Source organism: Scyliorhinus torazame, chromosome 17 (genome assembly GCF_047496885.1).
Source record: "Scyliorhinus torazame isolate Kashiwa2021f chromosome 17, sScyTor2.1, whole genome shotgun sequence".
Classification (NCBI taxonomy): domain Eukaryota; kingdom Metazoa; phylum Chordata; class Chondrichthyes; order Carcharhiniformes; family Scyliorhinidae; genus Scyliorhinus; species Scyliorhinus torazame.
The window spans coordinates 166,377,877-166,402,121 of NC_092723.1; the positions used below are offsets into that span (position 1 = coordinate 166,377,877).

Consider the following 24,245-nt stretch of genomic DNA (forward strand, 5'->3'; position numbering starts at 1 on the left):
CCTTGAGCCGATCCCCTTAGGACGAACTTAATCCGTTCCAGCTTTATAAACCCTGCCATGTCATTTATCCAGGTCTCCACACCCGGGGGCGTGGCTTCCTTCCACATCAACAGTATCCTGCGCCGGGCTACTAGGGACGCAAAGGCCAAAACATCAGCCTCTTTCGCCTCCTACACTCCCGGCTCTTCTGCAACCCCGAATATAGCCAACTCCCAGCTTGGTTCGACCTGGACCCCCACCACCTTCGAAAGCACCTTTGTCACCCCCACCCAAAACCCCCGTAGTGCCGGACATGGCCAGAACATGTGGGTGTGATTCGCTGGGCTTCTCGAGCATCTCGCACACCTATCCTCTACTCCAAAAAATTTACTGAGCCGTGCTCCAGTCATATGCGCCCTGTGTAACACCTTAAATTGTATCAGGCTTAGCCTGGCACACGAGGATGATGAGTTTACCCTACTTAGGGCATCAGCCCACAGCCCCTCCTCAATCTCCTCCCCCAGCTCTTCTTCCCATTTCCCTTTCAGCTCATCTACCATAATCTCCCCCTCGTCCCTCATTTCCCTATATATGTCTGATACCTTACCGTCCACCACCCATGTCTTTGAGATCACTCTGTCCTGCACCTCCTGCGTCGGGAGCTGCGGGAATTCCCTCACCTGTTGCCTCGCAAAATCCCTCAGTTGCATATACCGGAATGCATTCCCTTGGGGCAAGCCATATTTTTCGGTCAGCGCTCCCAGACTTGCAAACGTCCCATCTACAAACAGATCTCTCAATTGTGTTACTCCTGCTCTTTGCCATGTTCCAAATCCCCCATCCATTCTCCCCGGAGCAAACCTATGGTTATTTCTTATCGGGGACCACACCGAGGCTCCCGTCTTTCCCCTATGCCGTCTCCACTGCCCCCAGATTTTCAGAGTAGTCACCACCACCGGGCTTGTGGTGTATTTCTTCGGTGAGAACGGCAACGGCGCCGTCACCATAGCTTGTAGGCTAGTCCCCCTGCAGGACGCCCACTCCAATCTCTTCCACGCCGCTCCCTCCTCTTCTCCCATCCACTTACATACCATTGAGATATTGGCGGCCCAGTAGTACTCACTTAGGCTCGGTAGTGCCAGTCCCCCCCCCCATCTCTACTACGCTGCAAAAATCCCTTCCTCACTCTCGGGGTCTTCCCGGCCCACACAAAACTCATGATACTCTTCTCAATCCTTCGTGATCACCACCGGGAGGCACTGAAACACAAAGAGGAATCTCGGGAGGACCACCATTTTAACCGCCTGCACCCTCCCTGCCAGTGACAGGGATACCATGTCCCATCTCTCGAAGTCCGCCTCCATCTGTTCCACCAACCGCGTTAAATTTAACCTATGCAATGTACCTCAATTCTTGGCTATCTGGATCCCCAAGTAGCGAAAGTCCCTTGTTACCTTCCTCAGCGGTAAGTCCTCTATTTCTCTGCTCTGCTCCCCTGGATGCACCACAAACAACTCACTTTTCCCCATGTTCAGTTTATATCCTGAAAATTCTCCAAATTCCCCAAGTATCCGCATTATCTCTGGCATCCCCTCCGCCGGGTCCGCCACATACAACAACAAATCGTCCGCATACAGAGATACCCGGTGTTCTTCTCCTCCCCTGAGTACTCCCCTCCACTTCCTGGAACCCCTCAATGCTATTGCCAGGGGCTCAATCGCCAGTGCAAACAATAATGGGGACAGAGGACATCCCTGCCTCGTCCCTCTATGGAGCCGAAAATACGCAGACCCCCGTCCATTCGTGACCACGCTCGCCATCGGGGCCCTATACAGCAGCTGTACCCATCTAATATACTCATCTCCAAAGCCAAATCTCCTCAACACCTCCCACAAATAATCCCACTCCACTCTATCAAATGCTTTCTCGGCATTCATCGCCACCACTATCTCCACTTCCCCCTCTGGTGGGGGCATAATCATTACCCCTAGCAGCCTCCGTATATTCGTATTCAGCTGTCTCCCCTTCACAAACCCAGTTTGGTCCTCATGGACCACCCCCGGGACACAATCCTCTATCCTCATTGCCATTACCTTGGCCAGAATCTTAGCGTCTACGTTCAGGAGGGAAATAGGCCTATAGGACCCGCATTGCAGCGGGTCTTTTTCCTTCTTTAGGAGAAGCGATATCGTTGCCTCTGACATAGTCGGGGCAGCTGTCCCCTTTCCCTCGCCTCATTAAAGGTTCTCATCAGTAGCGGGGCGAGCAAGTCCACATATTTCCTGTAAAATTCAACTGGGAATCCATCCGGTCCCGGGGCCTTCCCCGCCTGCATGCTCCTAATTCCTTTCACTACTTCCTCCATTTCGATATGTGCTCCCAGTCCCACCCTCTCCTGCTCCTCCACCTTAGGAAATTCCAGCTGGTCCAGAAAACACATCATTCTCTCCTTCCCATCCGGGGGCTGAGCTTCATATAATCTTTCATAGAATGCTTTGAACACTCCATTCACTCTCTCCGCTCCCCGCTCCATCTCTCCCTCCTCATCCCTCACTCCCCCTATTTCCCTCGCTGCTCCCCTTTTCCTCAATTGGTGGGCCAGCAACCTGCTCGCCTTCTCCCCATATTCGTACTGTACACCCTGTGCCTTCCTCCACTGTGCCTCTGCAGTACCCGTTGTCAGCAAATCAAATTCTACGTGTAGCCTTTGCCTTTCCTTGTACAGTCCCTCCTTCGGTGCCTCCGCATATTGCCTGTCCACCCTCAGAAGCTCTTGCAGCAACCGCTCCCGTTCCCTACTCTCCTGCTTTCCTTTATGTGCCCTGATTGATATCAGCTCCCCTCTAACCACTGCCTTCAGCGCCTCCCAGACCACTCCCACCTGGACCTCCCCATTATCATTGAGTTCCAAGTACTTTTCAATACACCCCCTCACCCTTAGACACCCCCCCTCATCCGCCATTAGTCCCATGTCCATTCTCCAGGGTGGACGCCGTTCTTTTTCCTCCCCTATCTCCAAGTCCACCCAGTGTGGAGCGTGAACCGAAATAGCTATAGCCGTATACTCCGTCCCCCTCACCTTCGGGATCAACGCCCTTCCCAAAACAAAAAAGTCTATTCGCGAATAAACTTTGTGGACATAGGAGAAAAACGAAAACTCCTTACTCCTAGGTCTGCTAAATCTCCATGGGTCTACTGCTCCCATCTGCTCCATAAAGTCTTTAAGCACCTTGGCTGCTGCCGGCCTCCTTCCAGTCCTGGACCTCGATCTGTCCAGCCCTGGTTCCAGCACTGTGTTAAAATCTCCACCCATTACCAACTTCCCCACCTCTAGGTCCGGGATACGTCCTAACATGCGCCTCATAAAGTTGGCATCATCCCAGTTCGGGGCATATACGTTCACTAAGACCACCGCCTCCCCCTGTAATTTGCCGCTCACCATCACGTATCTGCCCCCACTATCCGCCACTATAGTCTTTGCCTCAAACATTACCCGCTTCCCCACTAGTATAGCCACCCCCCTGTTTTTCGCATCTAGCCCCGAATGAAACACCTGCCCCACCCATCCTTTGCGGAGTCTAACCTGGTCTATCAGTTTCAAATGCGTCTCCTGTAACATAACCACATCTGCCTTAAGTTTCTTAAGGTGTGCGAGTACCCGTGCCCTCTTTATCGGCCCGTTCAGCCCTCTCACATTCCACGTGATCAGCCGGGTTGGGGGGCTCTTTACCCCCCCCCCCCCACCTTGTCGATTAGCCATCCCCTTTTATCCAGCTCCTTCCTGCTTCCCTATTCCTGCCATAATTATCATAGCGCGGGAACAAAGCCCGCGCTTCCCTTTTGGCCCCGCCCCCAATGGCCAACGCCCCCAGCTCCTCCACCTCCCTTCCTCCCTCCCCCACAACCTGTGGAAGAGAGAAAAGTTACCGGGTCGCAGGATTAACAACATAAAAATCATCTCTCCCCCCTTTTTCCCCCCTCTTCGCCCCCCATATTCGCCCCACCACTTTGTCTCAAACGTTCTTTTTTAATAACCCGCTTATTCCAATTTCTCTTCAACAATAAATGTCCACGCCTCATCCGCCGTTTCAAAGTAGTGGTGCTTCCCTTGATATGTGACCCACAGTCTTGCCGGCTGCACCATTCCAAATTTAATCTTCTTTTTATGAAGCACCGCCTTGGCCCGATTAAAGCTCGCCCTCCTTCTCGCCACCTCCACACTCCAGTCTTGATATACGCGGATCACCGCGTTCTCCCACCTACTGCTCCGAGTTTTCTTTGCCCATCTGAGGACCATCTCTCTGTCCTTAAAACGGAGGAATCTCACCACTATGGCTCTGGGAATTTCTCCTGCTCTCGGTCCTCGCGCCATCACTCGGTATGCTCCCTCCACCTCCAACGGACCCATCGGGGCCTCCGCTCCCATTAACGAGTGCAGCATCGTGCTCACATATGCCCCGACGTCCGCCCCTTCTGCACCTTCAGGAAGACCAAGAATCCTTAAATTCTTCCTCCTCGCGTTATTCTCCAGCACCTCCAGTCTTTCCACACATTGTTTATGGTGTGCCTTGTGCATCTCCGTCTTCACCACCAGGCCCTGTATATCGTCCTCGTTCTCGGCAGGCTTTGCCTTCACGACCCGAAGCTCCCGCTCCTGGGTCTTTTGCTCACCTTTTAGCCCTTCAATCGCCTGTAATATCGGGGCCAACAGCTCCTTCTTCATCTCCTTTTTAAGCTCTTCCACGCAGCGTTTCAAAAACTCGTGTTGTTCAGGGCCCCATGTGAAACTGCCACCTTCCGACGCCATCTTGGTTTTTGCTTGCCTTCCTTGCCGCTGCTCTAAAGGATCCACCGCAATCCAGCCACTTTCCTCTCCTTTTTCCATCCGTATCCAGGGGGGATTCCCTTCTGGTTTACCGCATAGTGCTTTTAGCCGTTAAAATTGCCGTTGGGGCTCTTATTAAGAGCCCAAAAGTCCGTTCCACCGGGAGCTGCCGAAACGTGCGACTTAGCTGGTCATCGCCGCACCCGGAAGTCCGCTGTTGTGCTTTCTTGGTGGCAGCGTCGACGTGGGTGGACCAGGACAGATTTTTGGAGATGTGCACCCCTAGGAATTTGAAACTGCTAACCATCTCCACCTCGCTACCATTGATGCTGACAGGACTGTGTCCAGTACTTTGCTTCCTGAAGTCAATTACCAGCTCTTTAGTTTTGCTGGCATTGAGGGAGAGGTTGTTGTCGCTTCACCACTCCACTAGGTTCTCTATCTCCCTCCTGTGTTCGGACTCATCGTTATTCGAGATCCAGCCCACTATGGTCGTATCGTCAGCAAACTTGTAGATGGAGTTGGAACCAAGTTTTGCCACGCAGTCGTGTGTGAACAGGGAGTAGAGTAGGGGGCTAAGTACACAGCCTTGCGGGGCGCCGGTGTTGAGGACTATTGTGGAAGAGGTGTTATTGTTCATCCTTACTGATTGTGGTCTGTTGGTCAGAAAATCGAGGATCCAGTTGCAGAGTGGGGAGCCAAGTCCTAGGTTTTGGAGCTTTGATATGAGCTTGGCTGGGATTATGGTGCTGAAGGCGGAGCTGTAGTCAATAAATAGGAGTCTAATGTAGGAGTCCTTGTTTTTGAGATGCTCTAGGGATGAGTGTAGGGCCAGGGAAATGGTGTCTGATGTGGACCGGTTGCAGCGGTATGCGAATTGCAGTGGATCAAGGCGTTCTGGGAGTATGGAGGTGATGCGCTTCATGATCAACCTCTCGAAGCACTTCATTACGACTGAAGTCAGGGCCACTGGTCGGTAGTCATTGAGGCACGTTGCCTGGTTCTTCTTTGGTACCGGTATGATGGTGGTCTTCTTGAAGCAGGTGGGGACCTCGGAGTGGAGTAGGGACAGGTTAAAGATGTCCGTGAATACCTCTGCCAGCTGGTCCGCGCAGGCTCTGAGTGCACGACCAGGGATCCCGTCTGGGCCCGTCGCCTTCCGAGGGTTCACTTTCAGGAAGGCCAATCTGACTTTGGATGCTGTGATGGTGGGTATGGGTGAATTATGGGCTGCTGGGGCACTCGACAGCGGATTGTTGGTTACCTGCTCGAACCGAGCATAGAATGCATTGAGTTCATTGGGGAGGGGTGCGCTGCTGCCAGAGATACTGGTCGGCTTCGCTTTGTAGCCCGTTATGTTGTTTAGTCCTTGCCACAACCGCCGAGAGGGCATTAGCTATGAGGAGCGGTTGAATAAACTCGGTTTGTTCTCACTGGAACGACGGAGGTTGAGGGGCGACCTGATAGAGGTCTACAAAATTATGAGGGGCATAGACAGAGTGGATAGTCAGAGGTTTTTCCCCAGGGTAGAGGGGTCAATTACTAGGGGGCATAGGTTTAAGGTGAGAGGGGCAAGGTTTAGAGTAGATGTACGAGGCAAGTTTTTTACACAGAGGCTAGTGGGTGCCTGGAACTCGCTACCGGAGGAGGTGGTGGAAGCAGGGACGATAGTGACATTTAAGGGGCATCTTGACAAATACATGAATAGGATGGGAATAGAGGGATACGGACCCAGGAAGTGCAGAAAATTGTAGTTTAGTCGGGCAGCATGGTCGGCACGGGCTTGGAGGGCCGAAGGGCCTGTTCCTGTGCTGTACATTTCTTTGTTCTTTGTTCTTTGTTCTGCTATAAAGCAGAATATGGAAGATACACTATTAACAGGATGGCGAAATTGTACGGCTACGAACAGGGCCCAAGACTAGAAGGAGATCGAGACAAGGAAATTATGAAGACAGAAACCCAGTTAGAACTTACAATAGGAAGATGAACCCCAGAAATGCACGGGGCATGATAAATCGATGTTTTCGATGTAACTCTCAATACCATTATGTCTTCAACTGTCCAAAATGTTATGATAGAGTGTTTGAAGCGACACATGACACGGAAGAGTCAGAAGAAGAAAAATATAGTGTTCAGAGAGAAGACATTGTCCTATTAACAAGCAGTTTTACGCCGGTAATGAGGGTGTTGGTTGCAGAATCCTTCAATTGTGCTGTATTGGACAGTGGCTGCACATCTACTGTGTGTGGAATTGACTGGTTAAAATGTTACCTGGACTCCTTGAATGCTGAAAGTCGTAACAAGGTTAAGGAATTTGAAAGTTCCACAAGTTTCAGGTTTGGGGATGATAAGTCTGAAGTCGCTGAAAAGAGTGGTGATCCCTTGCAATATTGCCGGAGTGAATCATTTCATTAGCACGGATGTTGTATCAAGTGAGATACCTTTGCTTCTGAGCAGACCGTCGATGAAGAAAGCACACATGAAACTGGATATGGAACAGGATAAGACAACAGTTTTTGGAAAGATGGTGGACTTACAATTTACAATTTACACAGTCGGGACACTATTGTATTCCATTACTGACAAATAATTTTTCAAGTAGAGTGGTTAAGGATGTGTTAATGGCAGTTGAAAGTATGACTTTCGCTGATAAAAAGCTTGTTGTATTAAAACTGCATTGGCAATTTGCACATCTGTCTCCTCGGAGGCTGAAAATTTTATTAAAAGATGCAGGGGTAAGGGATGAAGACTACTAAACTGATAGAACAGGTTAGTGATTGCTGTGAAGCTTGTAGGAAGTACAGAAGGACGCCAGTACGACTGATAGTAACCCTACCTTTGGCCAGGATTTTAACAACATTGTGGCTGTGGACCTTAAGATCTGGGATAAGGCCATTTTCCGAAAGGACAACTACCAAAAGTTGGGACAAAGGCCTGAAGGGTCTGGTCAATGGAAGGATGCAACTGTTATTAGAGCAGGGAAGGCCACTGGAAAGTATAAACATTGGTTGAATGCACAGCATTCAGGGGAGGAAGTTAAGACAATGGATTGGGAACACGAAGTTCAAAAATGGAGGTCATAGAAACGCAGTGCCAGTTCGGATAGTACATCGGTTAGTGAACAGGTCCGCAGGAAAAGGTCGAGAATTTTGAAAGGACATCCCACAGCAGATAGGAAAGATCAAGCAGTCGCAGTATAGAACAAGTTACCAGGCGGGAGAGGCGTTTATCAAGGTCTCGGAACATGAGTAAGACTATGAATACTAATAGGAGTAGAAGCCCACATGCACGTGAGATTTTGGTGGCTTCCAATAAATTATATGAAAAGTTATCAAAGATGCTAAACAGCAAGAACTGCTTAGTTGGAGTGAATTTGGGGTATACACGGAAGTACCAGATAGGGGACAAAGAGCTCTGTCCCACAGATGGATTTGCACGGAAAAGGTTCTTCCGGATGGAACGTATAAGGCAAAGGCCAGGCTTGTGGCAAGGGGATTTGGAGAAAGCTTAGAAGATCAGGATTTAAGGGTAGATTCACCTACAGCAGGAATTTTAAAGATCTTCTTTTAGCCACAAAGGCATGGGAATGCAAATCTATAGATATGAAAGCTGCCTTTTTGCAGGGGCATCTGCTCCAGAGAGACATTTTTCTCCGTCCTCCTAAAGAAGCAGCTAACACAGAAGGGGTACTCTGGAAGTTGAACAAATGTGTATGTGGTTTAAAAGTTGCATCTGGAGTTTGGTATTTTTCGGTAAGGTCAGTTTTGTTAAAGTTAGGCTGTTACCAGTTGAAAGTAGATCCGGTAATGTTTTACTGGCACTATAAAGGGAACCTTTCTGGCATCCTTATGATGCACGTCAAATAATTTTTGTGGGGTGGGACTAGTGATTTTGAAGCTTTTGTAATCTCTGGTTTGAGGAAAGAATTCAGGATCGGAAGTCAGGCTTCCGGTGCATTTAAATATATTGGACTGGAAATCGGACAGACTAAGTTAGGGGCAACTTTACGTCGGCAATCTTATTTGGAAAGCATCAGCTCAATAGCAATTAGTCGAGGCCGAGTTTTCACAAAAAGATGCAAGGTTTCAAAGATGGAAAAAGAGCAACTGCAAAGTTTAATTGGGCAATGAATTGGTTCGGTAGACAGACTAGACGGGACATGAGTTTTGATGTCTTAGAGTTGAGTACAAAAATGAGTGATCCCAAAGTGGAAGACATAATAAGAGCAAATAAAGCGTTTGGCCAAACTAAAAATGCAGGAGTGTGTTTTGAGGTTCCCGGTTTTATGTGACCTTAGGCACTTGAAATTCATAGTTTATAGTGATGCGTCCTATGCAAATCAAGCACATGAGGTTTTATAATTTTTCCTCTTGGGGAACAATGGTAAATGTTGTTCTCTTGTGTGGGAAACAAAGAAAATAAGGAAAGTGGTCGAAAGCACTTTGGCTGCTGAGATGTTAAGCTTTGTAGAGGCGGTGGATATGGCCTTTTATATGTCTCAGATATTGCCAGAAATTTAACTTTTGGATATTGTTAATGAAGGGCGCCTGTTTCTGTGACTTTTTTTTCTTCCAAAAAAAAATGTGGAAAAAAAAAGAAGGGGGGAAATTGCGTGTATGTTTTTGAGTTTCTTTAAATTTTGTTTTCATCTAATTATTTTTTTCTCCAAGGAAGGGGAGACTGTTAAGTAATGGATTAAGAGTTAAGTAATGCATTAAGAGACATTGCAATTAGTTGTCTCATTTATGTTAAGTATCCAGAGTTTGACACTGATATGTAAAGGGGCTTCAGGTGGCCATTGTGTCAGGTGGTGTGTTGTTAGGGTTTTGTGCAGAGGCTGTGGAAGTGAAATAAATGGTGTTTGGTGAAAAGGAACAGGACTTTTGACTCTTCATACAACGGTAACTAAAACATATAACATCTTGTTGGCTGGGATGGTGGGTGTGGGGAGTGAAGTGTGTATATGTGGCTGGAGCTTATTAGCCTCCTGAGTGTCAATTACGGATCTGGCACCATTTTTCATTGGAATCCATTGTGTTCCACATGGTCCCAGTGCTAGCCCCTTAACAGTTGCTGCATCGGTCCAGGTATGGTGCCAGTTTTGCTGTTGAGAAAGTCCACAAATCCTGCCCTGGCATCTACAATTAGTCTCAGGAATGGAGAATCCAGCCGAGAAACTTTCAGGATCAAACTGAAACACCTCTGTTCAGATGAGAGTTCTGGGACCAACTGACTTTTCAGACAGACCTGGCTCCTCCCATTAACTACGTCATCTGTACCCAAAGCAAAGCGTTATTTTGACCCTTCTTACAATATTTGACTTGTTTAGCCAGGACCAAACACAATGCCCTTCAAAAATTCTCTATACTCCAGACGTCCTTCAAACAGAAACAATATTCCATTAGCTAGCTCTCTGTAAACATGAAAATGGTTCTCAAGATCTATTTGCAGAACACTTCACCTGCAAATCAATGATTACTGCACTTTTACGACACCTTAATCACCACTCTAGCAGTCATACAGGCTATGCATCTTAACCCAGATGTTAATAATATTACTGCAAAGAAATATAAAATATGACAATTTCTTGCATTTATCACAATATGCTGGCCGAGCGAGTGACACCATGAACAAATAATTTGAACAGTTACTGTGTATGGGAGCTTGCTTTGCACAAGTTGGCTGCTGTATTTTCTACCTTACAACAGTATCTACATTACAAAAGTATCACATTAGCTGTAAAATGGGACATCCTGAGTTCATCAAAGGCACATTTAAATTCAAGTCCTTCTTGAAATAACAACAGTGAAAAGCTTTTTTACTCCTCTTTTTAACCTCTTTTTAACCTGATAACAATGTCACTTGTTAATACTTGGCGGTGTTTTCACTAAAACTTTGTGTTTGACTCTCAGTCCAAAAAGAATTATATGCGTTGTTTATCCTTTCATTTAAAAAGTCCTCAAAATGGAAGAGTGGGCCACATTGTCCTTCCTTAAAAGCAATAAAAATTCCCCTCAGATATTTTCCACTAACTTTGCAGATTATGAATCAAAGATTGAAATGTTAATTACGCCTTTCTGCCTGTTCTGCGGAATGGCTTTAAAATCCATGCATGTTAGATGTTAAATAGACGTTTTAAAATAGGGCATACTTTCACCCATGTAGTTTCCCCACGTGATCATGAAACAAAATTAATACTGTTCTGCAATTCATCTGGCTACAGTAATACATTTTGAATTGCGCACCAGTCTAGTCATTTAATAAATAGATCTGCTGGTGGAAATTGTGGAAACACATGATTTGAAATTACAGGCTGTGGGTCCATAACTTTGTCAATCTTGTGGAAGTGATACTTCTCTGTGAAAATGCAAATATAAGCATGGATTAGTTACAATCTTCCTGTTACAGTCTACCTTTTCTATTAGATCTTTACCAGTTAATAGTATATTTAGTCAAGCTGCATATCTTTGCACATTCCAGTCAGATTTACAATAATTGCTGTGCTCTGTTTATACTTAGGAGCAATATGCAATACCAGAAGTTACACCCATTTTAGCTGAGGTTGGAAGTTATGAGCGTATTGTAGTACAACCATCCTTCTTTCAGAATAGTGTTAGGGAGTGAGAGAAATATTGCTACACAGAAGGTGGGCAAGAGTCCAAATCCAACACCAGAATCTTGGAAATATTTACGCTCTTCCAGTATCCTGGCAGCAAAAAGGTTTCAGAATGAATGAGATTTAGATTTTCAACAAAGTAATACTTTGTGAAGTTGCATGGATAGATTCGATGGATCAATGATCTAATCTTGCCTGAAAATAGTTGCAGCTTTGCCATCAATGATGATGGATGAGCCATTACCTTTAATGAACTTGATTAGCTGAGTAATAAAAACAATTTATATTTACATAGTATCTTTAACATAAAGAAATACTATAAAGCATTCGGAAACAAGATATATCACACAATGAATATGAACTAGATCTACTGGGAATTCTGTGGATTAGTGGCAATGTCGTTAAACTACTATTTCAGAGGGCCAGGCTTATGGTTTGGGGACTAGGTCCCAAATCCCACAGCAGCTGTTGAAATCAAAATGAAATTAATAAAATTAAACCTGGAATTGGAAGCTGGTCTCAGTAATGGTGACCATGAACCTATCATTGATTGTCACAAAAACCCATCTGGTTCATTATTGCCCTTTAGGGAAGGAAATCTGCTGTTGTTACCTGGTCTGGCCTACATGTGACTCCAGACCCACGGAAATGCAGTTAACTCTTACCTGCCCTCTGAAATGGCTGAGCAAACCACTGAATTGAATCAAACTGCAACAGAAGAGTCAGACTGCAGTGGTTTAAGAAGGCAGCACACCACCACCTTCTCAAGGGCAGTTAGGGATGGGCAACTGTTATAACCTGCCTACTGACGATTGGCTGGGGACTAATGACTATCTCACAATCCTATGGGAGTATGAACTTCCCCAATGAGGGGGGCGGAGAAACTCCTACTATAAATAAGCTGGCCAGTCCAGGAACCAGGAGGAAGGAGAAGGTAGCAAGGGAAGTTACTGCTACTGTTATGTATATATTGTTATAGTAAATAAACGTTATTATTTTGTATCCTTAAAACTCGTGCTGGATTCTTCGGGGCCCTTACAAAACTGGCGACGAAGGTAAAAGTGAATAGCTGTCTACACTGCTGAAGCCACCTCCCTGGATTTTTGTTGGATACAGGTTGGAAGTTGTTTTCTATTATACCATGCCTCTGTACGGACGTTTGGGTGTTTTTGATGCTGCGCTGGAAAGCTGGAACCAGTACACACAACGGATGCGTTACTATTTCCGGGCAAACAATATCACTGAAAACGAGCGCCAGGTGGTCATATTGCTCACCGCCTGCGGGCCGCATACGTTTGGGGTGATTAGGAGCCTTACGTACCCAGCTGCGCCGGACACCAAAACGTTTGACGAACTTGTGAATATAGTGGGGCAACACTTTAACCCAACCCCGTCCACGATAGTCCAGCGTTACCGGTTTAATACCGCTGAGAGGACCCCTGGAGAATCCCTTGCCGATTTTTTATCCAGGCTACGCGGGATTGCGGAATACTGTGACTATGGTGAGACCTTGTCAGAAATGTTACGCGACCGTTTGGTTTGCGGTATTAACAACCCAGAGAAAGTTGTTAGCGGAGCCAACATTGACTTTTCAACAGGCAATACAAATAGTCTTGTCCCGAGAGAGCGCAGAGCGAGGAGTACAGGAGCTACAGGGAATGGAAGTGCAAGCCCAGGGTTGTCTCCAGCGAAAACATGTAGACCACGTCCGGTCCAGAAGATCATCCCCGCAAAAGATTCCCCGCCCCCAGAACTGAGTTCAACAGCGGCAAAGACCAGAAACAAGGGAAGGTAGTCCTCCAAATCTTCCACTGGTGCCTCACTCAAAGCCTGCGCAGGTCATGACGGGACCGAATGGGGATAGAGACGCTGACATGACGGAGGCAGCAGACTCTGACTCCGAGATGGAGACACAGGATGAATCAGAGGGGGAATCCTCGGGTCCACAGGCCGTGGATGTACAACCGCGCCGTTCATCACGGAAGCGCCGGTCTTCGTCTCGTTATACGCCGCCTGATCCAGCGCCGCGTGCAAATGGTGTCCGGCCTGCGGCCAAACGAGTTCGACGTCTTCCTTCGCCAGGGTCTACGGTGGATTCCTTGGGCTTTGGGGGGGAGGGATGTTATAACCTGCCTACTGACGATTGGCTGGGGACTAATGACTATCCCACAGTCCTATGGGAGTATGAACTTCCCCAATGAGGGGGGCGGAGAAACTCCTACTATAAATAAGCTGGCCAGTTCAGGAACCAGGAGGAAGGAGAAGGTAGCAAGGGAAGTTACTGCTACTGTTATGTATATATTGTTATAGTAAATAAACGTTATTTTTTTGTATCCTTAAAACTCGTGCTGGATTCTTCGGGGCCCTTACAAAAGCAACCTAATGTCTTTTAGGAAAGGCAATACCTTGGTCTGGCCTACACGTGATTCCAGATCCACAGCAATGTGGTTTGACTCTTAAATGCCCTCATGGATGGGCAACAACTGCTGGCCCGGCCAGCGACACCCACATCCCATGAACAAATAAAAAAAACAAGCAATGCCCAAATACCATGAAAGAATTACTTAAAAAAAACTAGATTGTCCAATAGTTTGATAGGTCTAATTTCATAGCTCCTAGCTTTAAGAAGAATTGTAAAGTATCCACGCTACAATACACTCATGCAAGATCATTGGAAAGAAAGAGTTGCATTTCTGTCGCACCTTTCAGGACTTCAGGATGGTCCAAGATGCTGTACAGGCAATTAAGTATCTTTCTGAACTTTTGTCTTAGTTGTAATGTAAAAACATCGCTCAGGCCTGTGGAATTAGGAATCCAGTCACAACCTTTATGTTTTTTTTATACACATTGAGGGACCGCCAAATGAAAAATCAACAGGATTTATCCCATGGACTGCATTTTCTCTAACATCTGTCTGCTAGAGAAAGGTTCAATCGGTTAAGTTTGCCTCTGAACTCTGACTGATCCAAAAGTCTGCCCAGGGAGGGAGCGTGGGAGCTGGCTGAGGACAGGAAGCACCTTCCCTTAGTATTTATAACCCCCCACCCTTCCTTTAACAAGGATGTTTATAGGGAGTTGGGACATTGTGGCAGCCATTTCAAGACCCCAAATTTGGAAGGCGGACACACAGCTTCAAACCTACGAATCCTACAGCTTACATTCCCGCTTGCTTCTCCGGGGGGGGGGGGGGGCTTATGTTAAGTGGCCCAAGTGGGGGAATTCCGGGGGGGGGGCTTATGTTAAGTGGCCCAAGTGGGGGAATTACTGTATCTCCTGTGGGTCTGGACTGGTGCAGTGCACATTAATTGTTTCCGTCACGATGGTGAATGGAACAGGAACATCTGTGTGAACATATTTTACTTGACTTCATTGCTAATGAGGATGAAGCTGGCTTCGCCCAGAGCCATCAACCTCAATTAAGTGAACAAAAGTGCCCCCTTCTCTAAAAACATGCAAACATCTGTATCGTTTTAAAAATAAATCTTGAATTTGCATAATCTTGCATTTATAAAGCACCCTTTCATGACCACCAGATGGCCCAAAGAGATTTAAGGCATTTGAAGCTCTTTCGAAGTGTAGTTACTTATGTAACGACACTTACAGCAGCCAATTTGTGCACAGCAAGATCCCACAAACAGCAATGTGATAGCAATCAAATCACCTAGTTTTAGTGATGTTGATTAAGGGATAAGTATTGGGAGTTTCTTTGGGGACACTGGGAGCGGTAAGGGTATTGAAGAGAGGCAGGTAGCCAATGTGACCACCTCTCCCGCTGTGCTGAACCTCAAGATTCAATCTGCTACCTAACCAATGCTCCATAAGACCAGAAGATAAACGATCAGAATCAGGCCACTCGGCCCCTCGGGTCTGCTCCGCCGTTCAATCATGGCTGATATATTTCTCAGTCCCATTCTCCTGCCTACTCCCCATAACCCCTGATCTCCTTATTAATCAAGAATGTATGGGTGGCATGGTAGCACAGTGATTAGCACTGTTGTTTCACTGCGCTTGGGACCCGGGTTTGATTCCCGACTTGGGTCTCTGAGGAGTCTGCACGTACTACCCTTGTCTGCGTGGGTTTCCCCCGGGTGCTCCAGTTTCTCAAACAAGTCCCGAAAGACGTGCTTGTTAGGTGTATTGGACATTCTGAATTCTCACTCAGTGTACCCAAACAGGGGATTTTCACAGTAACTTCATTGCTGTGTTAATGTATGCCTAATTGGGACACTGATAAAAATTATTATTATCATATGGGTTTAGCATTATGGACTATATGTCCCTATACAATTCGTATGTGCATTCCCTTTATCAATTTGCCTTCTTATTTTTAATAGCTTTGTAAATCTGACCACTTCCCCCCACCCCACCCCACCCCCCCACATGGTCTCTGTTCCATGTTCTGATATGGGCATCACCGACTGGGCCAGCATTTATCGCCCATGCCTAATTGCCCTTGAGCCATTTCAGAGTCAACCACATTGCAGTGGACCTGGAGTCAGATCACAATGTAATCCTTACCACACTTGGCTTTGTAATCTAAATTGCCAGAGGACTACATTGAGGGCCGCCCTTGGGGGCTGTTGGTCAGACTTCCAGAAGGAAGGGGGGGTCAGTGTTGGTCAAATTTAACAGCAATGGGAAGGGGGGGGGAGACACCACAAAATGACTGATGTGCCATCAATGAACACAAGACGAGTAGTGAACGTAACTGAGGCTTTAATAAGCTAAACAGAAAGCCTCCTGGCCTCTGATCCTGAACTGGAGCAGGGGCGGAGATCAGCCACCTTTATACCGAGCCTGAAGGGAGGCGGAGCCATCAGGCAGTGGTTTACCACATTACATGTAATACAGTGATGTGGAGATGCCGGCGTTGGACTGGGGTGAGCACAGTACGAAGTCTTACAACACCAGGTTAAAGTCCAACAGGTTTGTTTCGATGTCACTAGCTTTTGGAGCGCTGCTCCTTCCTCAGGTGAATGAAGAGGTCTGTTCCAGAAACATATATATAGACAAATTCAAAGATGCCAAACATTGCTTGGAATGCGACCATTAGCAGGTGATTAAATCTTTACAGATCCAGAGATGGGGTAACCCCAGGTTAAAGAGGTGTGAATTGTATCAAGCCAGGACAGTTGGTAGGATTTCGCAGGCCAGATGGTGGGGGATGAATGTAATGCGACATGAATCCCAGGTCCCGGTTGAGGCCGCACTCATGTGTGCGGAACTTGGCTATAGGTTTCTGCTCGGCGATTCTGCGTTGCCGCGCATCCTGAAGCCGCCTTGGAGAACGCTTACCCGGAGATCAGAGGGTGAATGCCCTTGACTGCTGAAGTGTTCCCTGACTGGAAGGGAACATTCCTGCCTGGTGATTGTCACGCGATGTCCGTTCATGCGTTGTCGCAGCGTCTGCATGGTCTCGCTAATGTACTGCGCTTCGGGACATCCTTTCCTGCAGCATATGAGGTAGACAACGTTGGCCGAGTCGCACGAGTATGTACTGCGTACCTGGTGGGTGGTGTTCTCACGTGTAATAGTGGTATCCATGTCGATGATCTGGCACGTCTTGCAGAGATTGCCATGGCAGGGTTGTGTGGTGTCGTGGTCACTGTTCTGAAGACTGGGTAGTTTGCTGCAAACAATGGTTTGTTTGAGGTTGCGCGGTTGTTTGAAGGCAAGAAGTGGGGGTGTGGGGATGACCTTGGCAAGATGTTCATCATCATCAATGACGTGTTGAAGGCTGTGAAGAAGGTGACATAGTTTCTCTGCTCCGGGGAAGTACTGGACGACGAAGGGTATTCTGTCGGTTGTGTCCCATGTTTGTCTTCTGAGGAGGTCGGTGCGGTTTTTCGCTGTAGCGCGTTGGAACTGCCGATCGATGAGTCGAGTGCCATATCCCGTTCGTACGAGGGCATCTTTCAACGTCTGTAGATGTCTGTTATGCTCCTCCTTGTCTGAGCAGATCCTGTGTATACGGAGAGCTTGTCCATAGGGGATGGCTTCTTTAATGTGTTTCGGGTGGAAGCTGGAGAAAGTGGAGCATCGTGAGGTTATCCGTGGGTTTGCGGTAAAGCGAAGTGCTGAGGTGACCGTCCTTGATGGAGACGAGTGTGTCCAAGAATGCAACTGATTTTGGAGAGTAGTCCATGGTGAGTCTGATGGTTGGATGGAACTTATTAACGTCATTGTGTAGTCGTTTCAGTGATTCTTCGCCGTGGGTCCAAAGGAAAAAAATGTCATCGATGTATCTGGTGTATAACGTCGGTTGTAGGTCCTGTGCGGTGAGTAGGTCCTGTTCAAACTTGTGCATGAACCTGGGGTTACCCCATCTCTGGATCTGTAAAGATTTAATCACCTGCTAATGGTCGCATTCCAAGCATTGTTTGGCATCTTTGAATTTGTCTATATATATGTTTCTGGAACAGACCTCTTCATTCACCTGAGGAAGGAGCAGCGCTCCAAAAGCTAGTGACATCGAAACAAACCTGTTGGACTTTAACCTGGTGTTGTAAGACTTCGTAATGTAATACAGTAGCAGTTTACCACAACACATATAATATACTAACAATGGTTTACCACAGTGACCAGAGCTCTTTGCCTTCATTTTGGATTAAGAAGTTTGTGTTCCAAGTGAAACTCTTTTAGTGTTTACAAATGTGATGTGTCGAGTTATATGACACCCTGGTTTCAGGTCTTGCCGTTGCCCCCGGCTTTCGGTAGGTGGCAGTCAGCCTAAACAAGAGGCCAGCTACAAAAAACTTGAACTTAAAAAAAATAGAGAGAGAGAGAGAGTAAATTGTCATTGTTTCTAGCCTGTCATCACTGTCCTCTGTGCGTGTCGGCCTGCTCCTGTTTCAAACCCTTGGCATCGTTTGTTTGTAAATCTTGCAGACTTTAATGAAAGCGTGGTTTTGCTGGACAACGCAGGGGATTTTCTTCCCCTTTTGCCAGAGGGACAGCAGCTGATTTCTGCTGGTCAGCGCTGGAGTTGTGCGTTTCAGTGCGGGAGGGTTTGGAAGTTTCCGAGGAGGGTTTTAAAGGGAGGTGCGCAGAGGCAGCTTCCCTTCGGCGTTCCCTGTGGAAATATAACCGCACGGTGTGGGGGGCAGAGAGAGGGAGCTGTCACCGAGCCTGGGAGGGGGAAGAGTGGCGGACGGACAAGAAGAGCACGCCACGGGGAATAACCGCAAGAGCGAAAAGTTTATTTGCAGCCCGGGGAGAGGAGGTGAAGCAAACACCTGAAACTGACCAGCGGAGGGGCTGAAATTGACCCAGAGCCCCGGCGGCAGGATGGCCAAGGACCACCTCAAGCCCCGCTTGTGCCACATGATAAAGGGCGAGTGCGGTTACGGTTTCCACTTGCACGGCGAGAAGGGCAAAAGCGGCCAGTTCATCCGCAAAGTGGAGCCCGGCTCGCCGGCCGAGGCGTCCGGTCTGTCCGCCGGGGACCGGGTGCTGGAGGTGAACAGCGAGAACGTGGAGAAGGAAACCCACAACCAGGTAACCGACTGGCACCCGCACCGCGGAGCAAAGTTTCTCTCCTCCCTATTTAATTTAAAAAAAAAAGAAAATATTGCAGCCTTTTCAGTCGCCACCAAGCGAGTAACAGGGACATGTTCCCCGCGATGGGGAGGAACCCAGTGGAGTTTAATGGGAATAATCTCGCGTTGCAGCAGTTCGGGCAGTTATTTCAGCCACTGTTTGTGTACAGACAGAAATTGGCCGTAAAGATCAACGATTTAAGATCCCCATCTCTCTCCCTCTCTCTCACACACACACAACTGGTTTCCAAGGGGGCGTTTGAAGGTGTTGAGATATTAAAGGGAAAGGGGAGAGTTGGTATATGGAGGGTGTGGGGGATTGGGGGAATTGCCTTTCGTGCAGACGTCCCAACGAGTTTGCTGCAGTACGTGAATACTTCAACCCAGGCAAAACAATGACGGCCTTGCGAAATCAATAAACATTGTTGTGTGTGAGAGAGAGAGGGACGGAGTTGTGACTGAGTCGTGTGTGTGCGAGAGACAGAGTTGGGAGTGAGTGTGTGTGTGAGAGAGGGGGACAGAGTTGGGAGTGAGTGTGTGAGAGAGAGGGACAGAGTTGGGAGTGAGTGTGTGTGTGAGAGAGAGGGACAGAGTTGGGAGTGAGTGTGTGAGAGAGAGGGACAGAGTTGGGAGTGAGGGAGTGTGTGTGTGTGTGTGTGTGTGTGTGAGAGAGAGAGAGAGAGGGACAGAGTTGGGAGTGTGTGTGTGTGTGTGACAGAGAGGGACAGAGTTGGGAGTGAGGGAGTGTGTGTGTGAGAGAGAGAGGGACAGAGTTGGGAGTGAGTGAGTGTGTGTGTGAGAGAGAGGGACAGAGTTGGGAGTGTGTGTGTGAGAGAGGGACAGAGTTGGGAGTGAGAGAGAGAGAGAGGGACAGAGTTGGGAGTGAGTGTGAGAGAGGGGAATAGAGTTGGGAGTGAGTGTGTGTGTGTGTGAGAGAGAGAGGGACAGAGTTGTGAGTGAGTGTGTGAGAGAGGGACAGAGTTGGGAGTGAATGTGTGTGAGAGAGAGAAGGGAACAGAGTTGAGTGTGTGTGAGAGAGAGGGACAGAGTTGTGTGTGTGAGAGAGAGAAGGGAACAGAGTTGAGTGTGTGAGAGAGAGAGAGGGGAACAGAGTTGGGAGTGTGTGTGAGAGAGAGAGAGGGGAACAGAGTTGAGTGTGTGTGAGAGAGAGAGGGGAACAGAGTTGGGAGAGTGTGTGTGAGAGAGAGAGGGGAACAGAGTTGTGAGTGTGTGAGTGAGAGAGAGGGACAGAGTTGGGAGTGAGTGTGTGTGTGAGAGGGGCAGAGTTGGGAGTGAGTGTGTGTGTGAGAGGGACAGAGTTGGGAGTGAGGGAGTGTGTGTGTGTGTGTGTGTGTGTGTGTGAGAGAGAGAGAGAGAGGGACAGAGTTGGGAGTGTGTGTGTGTGTGTGACAGAGAGGGACAGAGTTGGGAGTGAGGGAGTGTGTGTGTGAGAGAGAGAGGGACAGAGTTGGGAGTGAGTGAGTGTGTGTGAGAGAGAGGGACAGAGTTGGGAGTGTGTGTGTGAGAGAGGGACAGAGTTGGGAGTGAGAGAGAGAGAGAGGGACAGAGTTGGGAGTGAGTGTGAGAGAGGGGAATAGAGTTGGGAGTGAGTGTGTGTGTGTGCGAGAGAGAGAGGGACAGAGTTGTGAGTGAGTGTGTGAGAGAGGGACAGAGTTGGGAGTGAGTGTGTGTGAGAGAGAGAAGGGAACAGAGTTGAGTGTGTGTGAGAGAGAGGGACAGAGTTGTGTGTGTGAGAGAGAGAAGGGAACAGAGTTGAGTGTGTGAGAGAGAGAGAGGGGAACAGAGTTGGGAGTGTGTGTGAGAGAGAGAGAGGGGAACAGAGTTGAGTGTGTGTGAGAGAGAGAGGGGAACAGAGTTGGGAGAGTGTGTGTGAGAGAGAGAGGGGAACAGAGTTGTGAGTGTGTGAGTGAGAGAGAGGGACAGAGTTGGGAGTGAGTGTGTGTGTGAGAGGGGCAGAGTTGGGAGTGAGTGTGTGTGTGAGAGGGACAGAGTTGGGAGTGAGTGTGTGTGTGAGGGAGGGGAACAGAGTTTGGAGCGAGTGTGTGTGAGGGAGGGGAACAGAGTTGGGAGTGAGTGTGTGTGAGAGAGAGGGGAACAGAGTTGTGAGTGAGTGTGTGTGAGACAGAGGGACAGAGTTGGGAGTGAGTGTGTGAGTGAGAGAGACGGACAGAGTAGTGAGTGCGTGTGTGAGAGAGATGGGAACAGAGTTGAGGGGGTGTGTGTGAGAGAGAGGGGAACAGAGTTGGGAGAGAGTGTGTGTGAGGGAGGGACAGAGTTGGGAGTGAGTGTGTGTGAGGGAAGGGGAACAGAGTTGGGAGTGAGTGTGTGTGTGAGAGGGACAGAGTTGGGAGTGAGGGAGTGTGTGTGTGAGAGAGAGAGGGACAGAGTTGGGAGTGAGTGAGTGTGTGTGAGAGAGAGGGACAGAGTTGGGAGTGTGTGTGTGAGAGAGGGACAGAGTTGGGAGTGAGAGAGAGAGAGAGGGACAGAGTTGGGAGTGAGTGTGAGAGAGGGGAATAGAGTTGGGAGTGAGTGTGTGTGTGTGTGAGAGAGAGAGGGACAGAGTTGTGAGTGAGTGTGTGAGAGAGGGACAGAGTTGGTAGTGAGTGTGTGTGTGTGAGGGAGGGGAACAGAGTTTGGAGCGAGTGTGTGTGAGGGAGGGGAACAGAGTTGGGAGTGAGTGTGTGTGAGACAGAGGGACAGAGTTGGGAGTGACTGTGTGAGTGAGAGAGACGGACAGAGTAGTGAGTGCGTGTGTGAGAGAGATGGGAACAGAGTTGTGAGGGTGTGTGTGAGAGAGAGGGGAACAGAGTTGGTAGAGAGTGTGTGTGAGAGAGGGGAACAGAGTTGGGAGTGAGTGTGTGTGTGTGTGTGAGAGAGAGGGACAGAGTTGGGAGTGAGTGTGAGAGAGGGGAATAGAGTTGGGAGTGAGTGTGTGTGTGAGAGAGAGAGAGGGACAGAGTTGTGAGTGAGTGAGTGTGTGAGAGAGGGACAGAGTTGTGAGTGAGTGAGTGTGTGTGTGTGTGTGAGAGACAGAGGGGAACAGAGTTGGGAGTGTGTGTGTGAGAGAGAGGGACAGAGTTGAGTGTGTGTGAGAGAGAGGGGGGAACAGAGTTGTGAGTGTGTGTGTGAGAGAGGGGAACAGAGTTGGGAGTGAGTGTGTGAGAGAGAGAAGGGAACAGAGTTGAGTGTGTGTGTGAGAGAGAGAGGGGAACAGAGTTGGGAGTGTGTGTGAGAGAGAGAGGGGAACAGAGTTGAGTGTGTGTGTGAGAGAGAGGGACAGAGTTGGGAGTGAGTGTGTGTGTGAGAGGGACAGAGTTGGGAGTGAGTGTGTGTGTGTGAGGGAGGGGAACAGAGTTTGGAGCGAGTGTGTGTGAGAGAGGGGTACAGAATTGTGAGTGTGAGAGAGAGAGGGGAACAGAGTTGTGAGTGAGTGTGTGTGAGACAGAGGGACAGAGTTGGGAGTGAGTGTGTGTGAGAGAGAGAGGGACAGAGTTGGGAGTGAGTGTGTGAGTGAGAGAGACGGACAGAGTTGTGAGGGTGTGTGTGAGAGAGAGGGGAACAGAGTTGGGAGTGAGTGTGTGTGTGTGAGAGAGGGGATCAGAGTTGGGAGTGTGTGTGTGAGAGAGGGGAACAGAGTTGGGAGTGAGTGAGAGAGAGGGGAACAGAGTTGGGAGTGTGTGTGAGAGAGAGGGAGGAACAGAATTGAGTGTGTGTGTGAGAGAGGGGAACAGAGTTGGGAGTGAGTGAGAGAGAGGGGAACAGAGTTGGGAGTGTGTGTGAGAGAGAGGGTGGAACAGAGTTGGGAGTGAGTGTGAGAGAGGGGAATAGAGTTGGGAGTGAGTGTGTGTGTGAGAGAGAGGGACAGAGTTGTGAGTGAGTGAGTGTGTGAGAGAGGGACAGAGTTGGGAGTGAGTGAGTGTGAGAGAGGGACAGAGTTGGGAGTGAGTGTGTGTGTGTGTGTGTGAGAGGGGAACAGAGTTGGGAGTGAGTGTGAGAGAGGGGAATAGAGTTGGGAGTGAGTGTGTGTGAGAGAGAGAGGGGAACAGAGTTGGGAGTGTGTGTGTGTGAGAGAGAGAAGGGAACAGAGATGTGAGTGTGTGTGAGAGAGAGGGACAGAGTTGAGTGTGTGTGAGAGAGAGGGGGGAACAGAGTTGAGTGTGTGTGTGAGAGAGGGGAACAGAGTTGGGAGTGAGTGTGTGAGAGAGAGAAGGGAACAGAGTTGAGTGTGTGTGTGAGAGAGAGAGGGGAACAGAGTTGTGTGTGTGTGTGAGAGAGAGGGGAACAGAGTTGAGTGTGTGTGTGAGAGAGAGAGGGGAACAGAGTTGGGAGTGTGTGTGTGTGAGAGAGAGAGGGGAACAGAGTTGTGAGTGTGTGTGTGAGAGAGAGGGGAACAGAGTTGTGAGTGTGTGTGTGAGAGAGAGGGACAGAGTTGGGAGTGTGTGTGTGTGAGAGAGAGGGACAGAGTTGGGAGTGAGTGAGTGTGAGAGAGAGAGAGAGGGGAACAGAGTTGTGAGTGAGTGTGTGTGAGACAGAGGGACAGAGTTGGGAGTGAGTGTGTGAGTGAGAGAGACGGACAGAGTAGTGAGTGCGTGTGTGAGAGAGATGGGAACAGAGTTGTGAGGGTGTGTGTGAGAGAGAGGGGAACAGAGTTGGGAGAGAGTGTGTGTGAGAGAGGGGAACAGAGTTGGGAGTGAGTGTGTGAGAGAGAGGGGAACAGAGTTGGGAGTGAGTGTGCATGTGTGAGAGAGGTGAACGGAGTTGTGAGTGTGTGTGTGAGAGAGGGGAACAGAGTTGGGAGTGAGTGAGAGAGTAGGGAACAGAGTTGGGAGTGTGTGTGAGAGAGAGGGAGGAATAGAGTTGGGAGTGAGTGAGTGTGAGAGAGGGACAGAGTTGGGAGTGAGTGTGTGTGTGAGAGGGGAACAGAGTTGGGAGTGAGTGTGAGAGAGGGGTATAGAGTTGAGAGTGAGTGTGTGTGTGAGAGAGAGAGAGGGACAGAGTTGTGAGTGTGTGAGAGAGGGACAGAGTTGGGAGTGAGTGTGTGTGTGTGAGAGAGAGAAGGGAACAGAGATGTGAGTGTATGTGTGAGAGAGAGGGACAGAGTTGAGTGTGTGTGAGAGAGAGGGGGGAATAGAGTTGAGTGTGTGTGAGAGAGAGGGGAACAGAGTTGGGAGTGAGTGTGTGTGAGAGGGGAACAGAGTTGGGAGTGTGTGTGTGAGAGAGGGGAACAGAGTTGAGTGTGTGTGTGAGAGAGAGGGGAACAGAGTTG

The 24,245-nt window shown here is 48.6% G+C and overlaps 1 protein-coding gene across 1 annotated transcript in view; it reads left to right on the plus strand.

Moving 5' to 3' along the window:
- The first annotated feature begins 18,220 nt into the window (after window positions 1-18,220).
- Window positions 18,221-24,245, plus strand: part of LOC140394377 (Na(+)/H(+) exchange regulatory cofactor NHE-RF2-like) — a 175,535-nt gene continuing 169,510 nt past the window's right edge. The window contains exon 1 of the mRNA XM_072481582.1: window positions 18,221-18,917. Coding sequence (XP_072337683.1) covers window positions 18,708-18,917 — 210 coding nt within the window. The 5' untranslated portion in view covers window positions 18,221-18,707. The remainder of the gene's footprint in view (window positions 18,918-24,245) is intronic.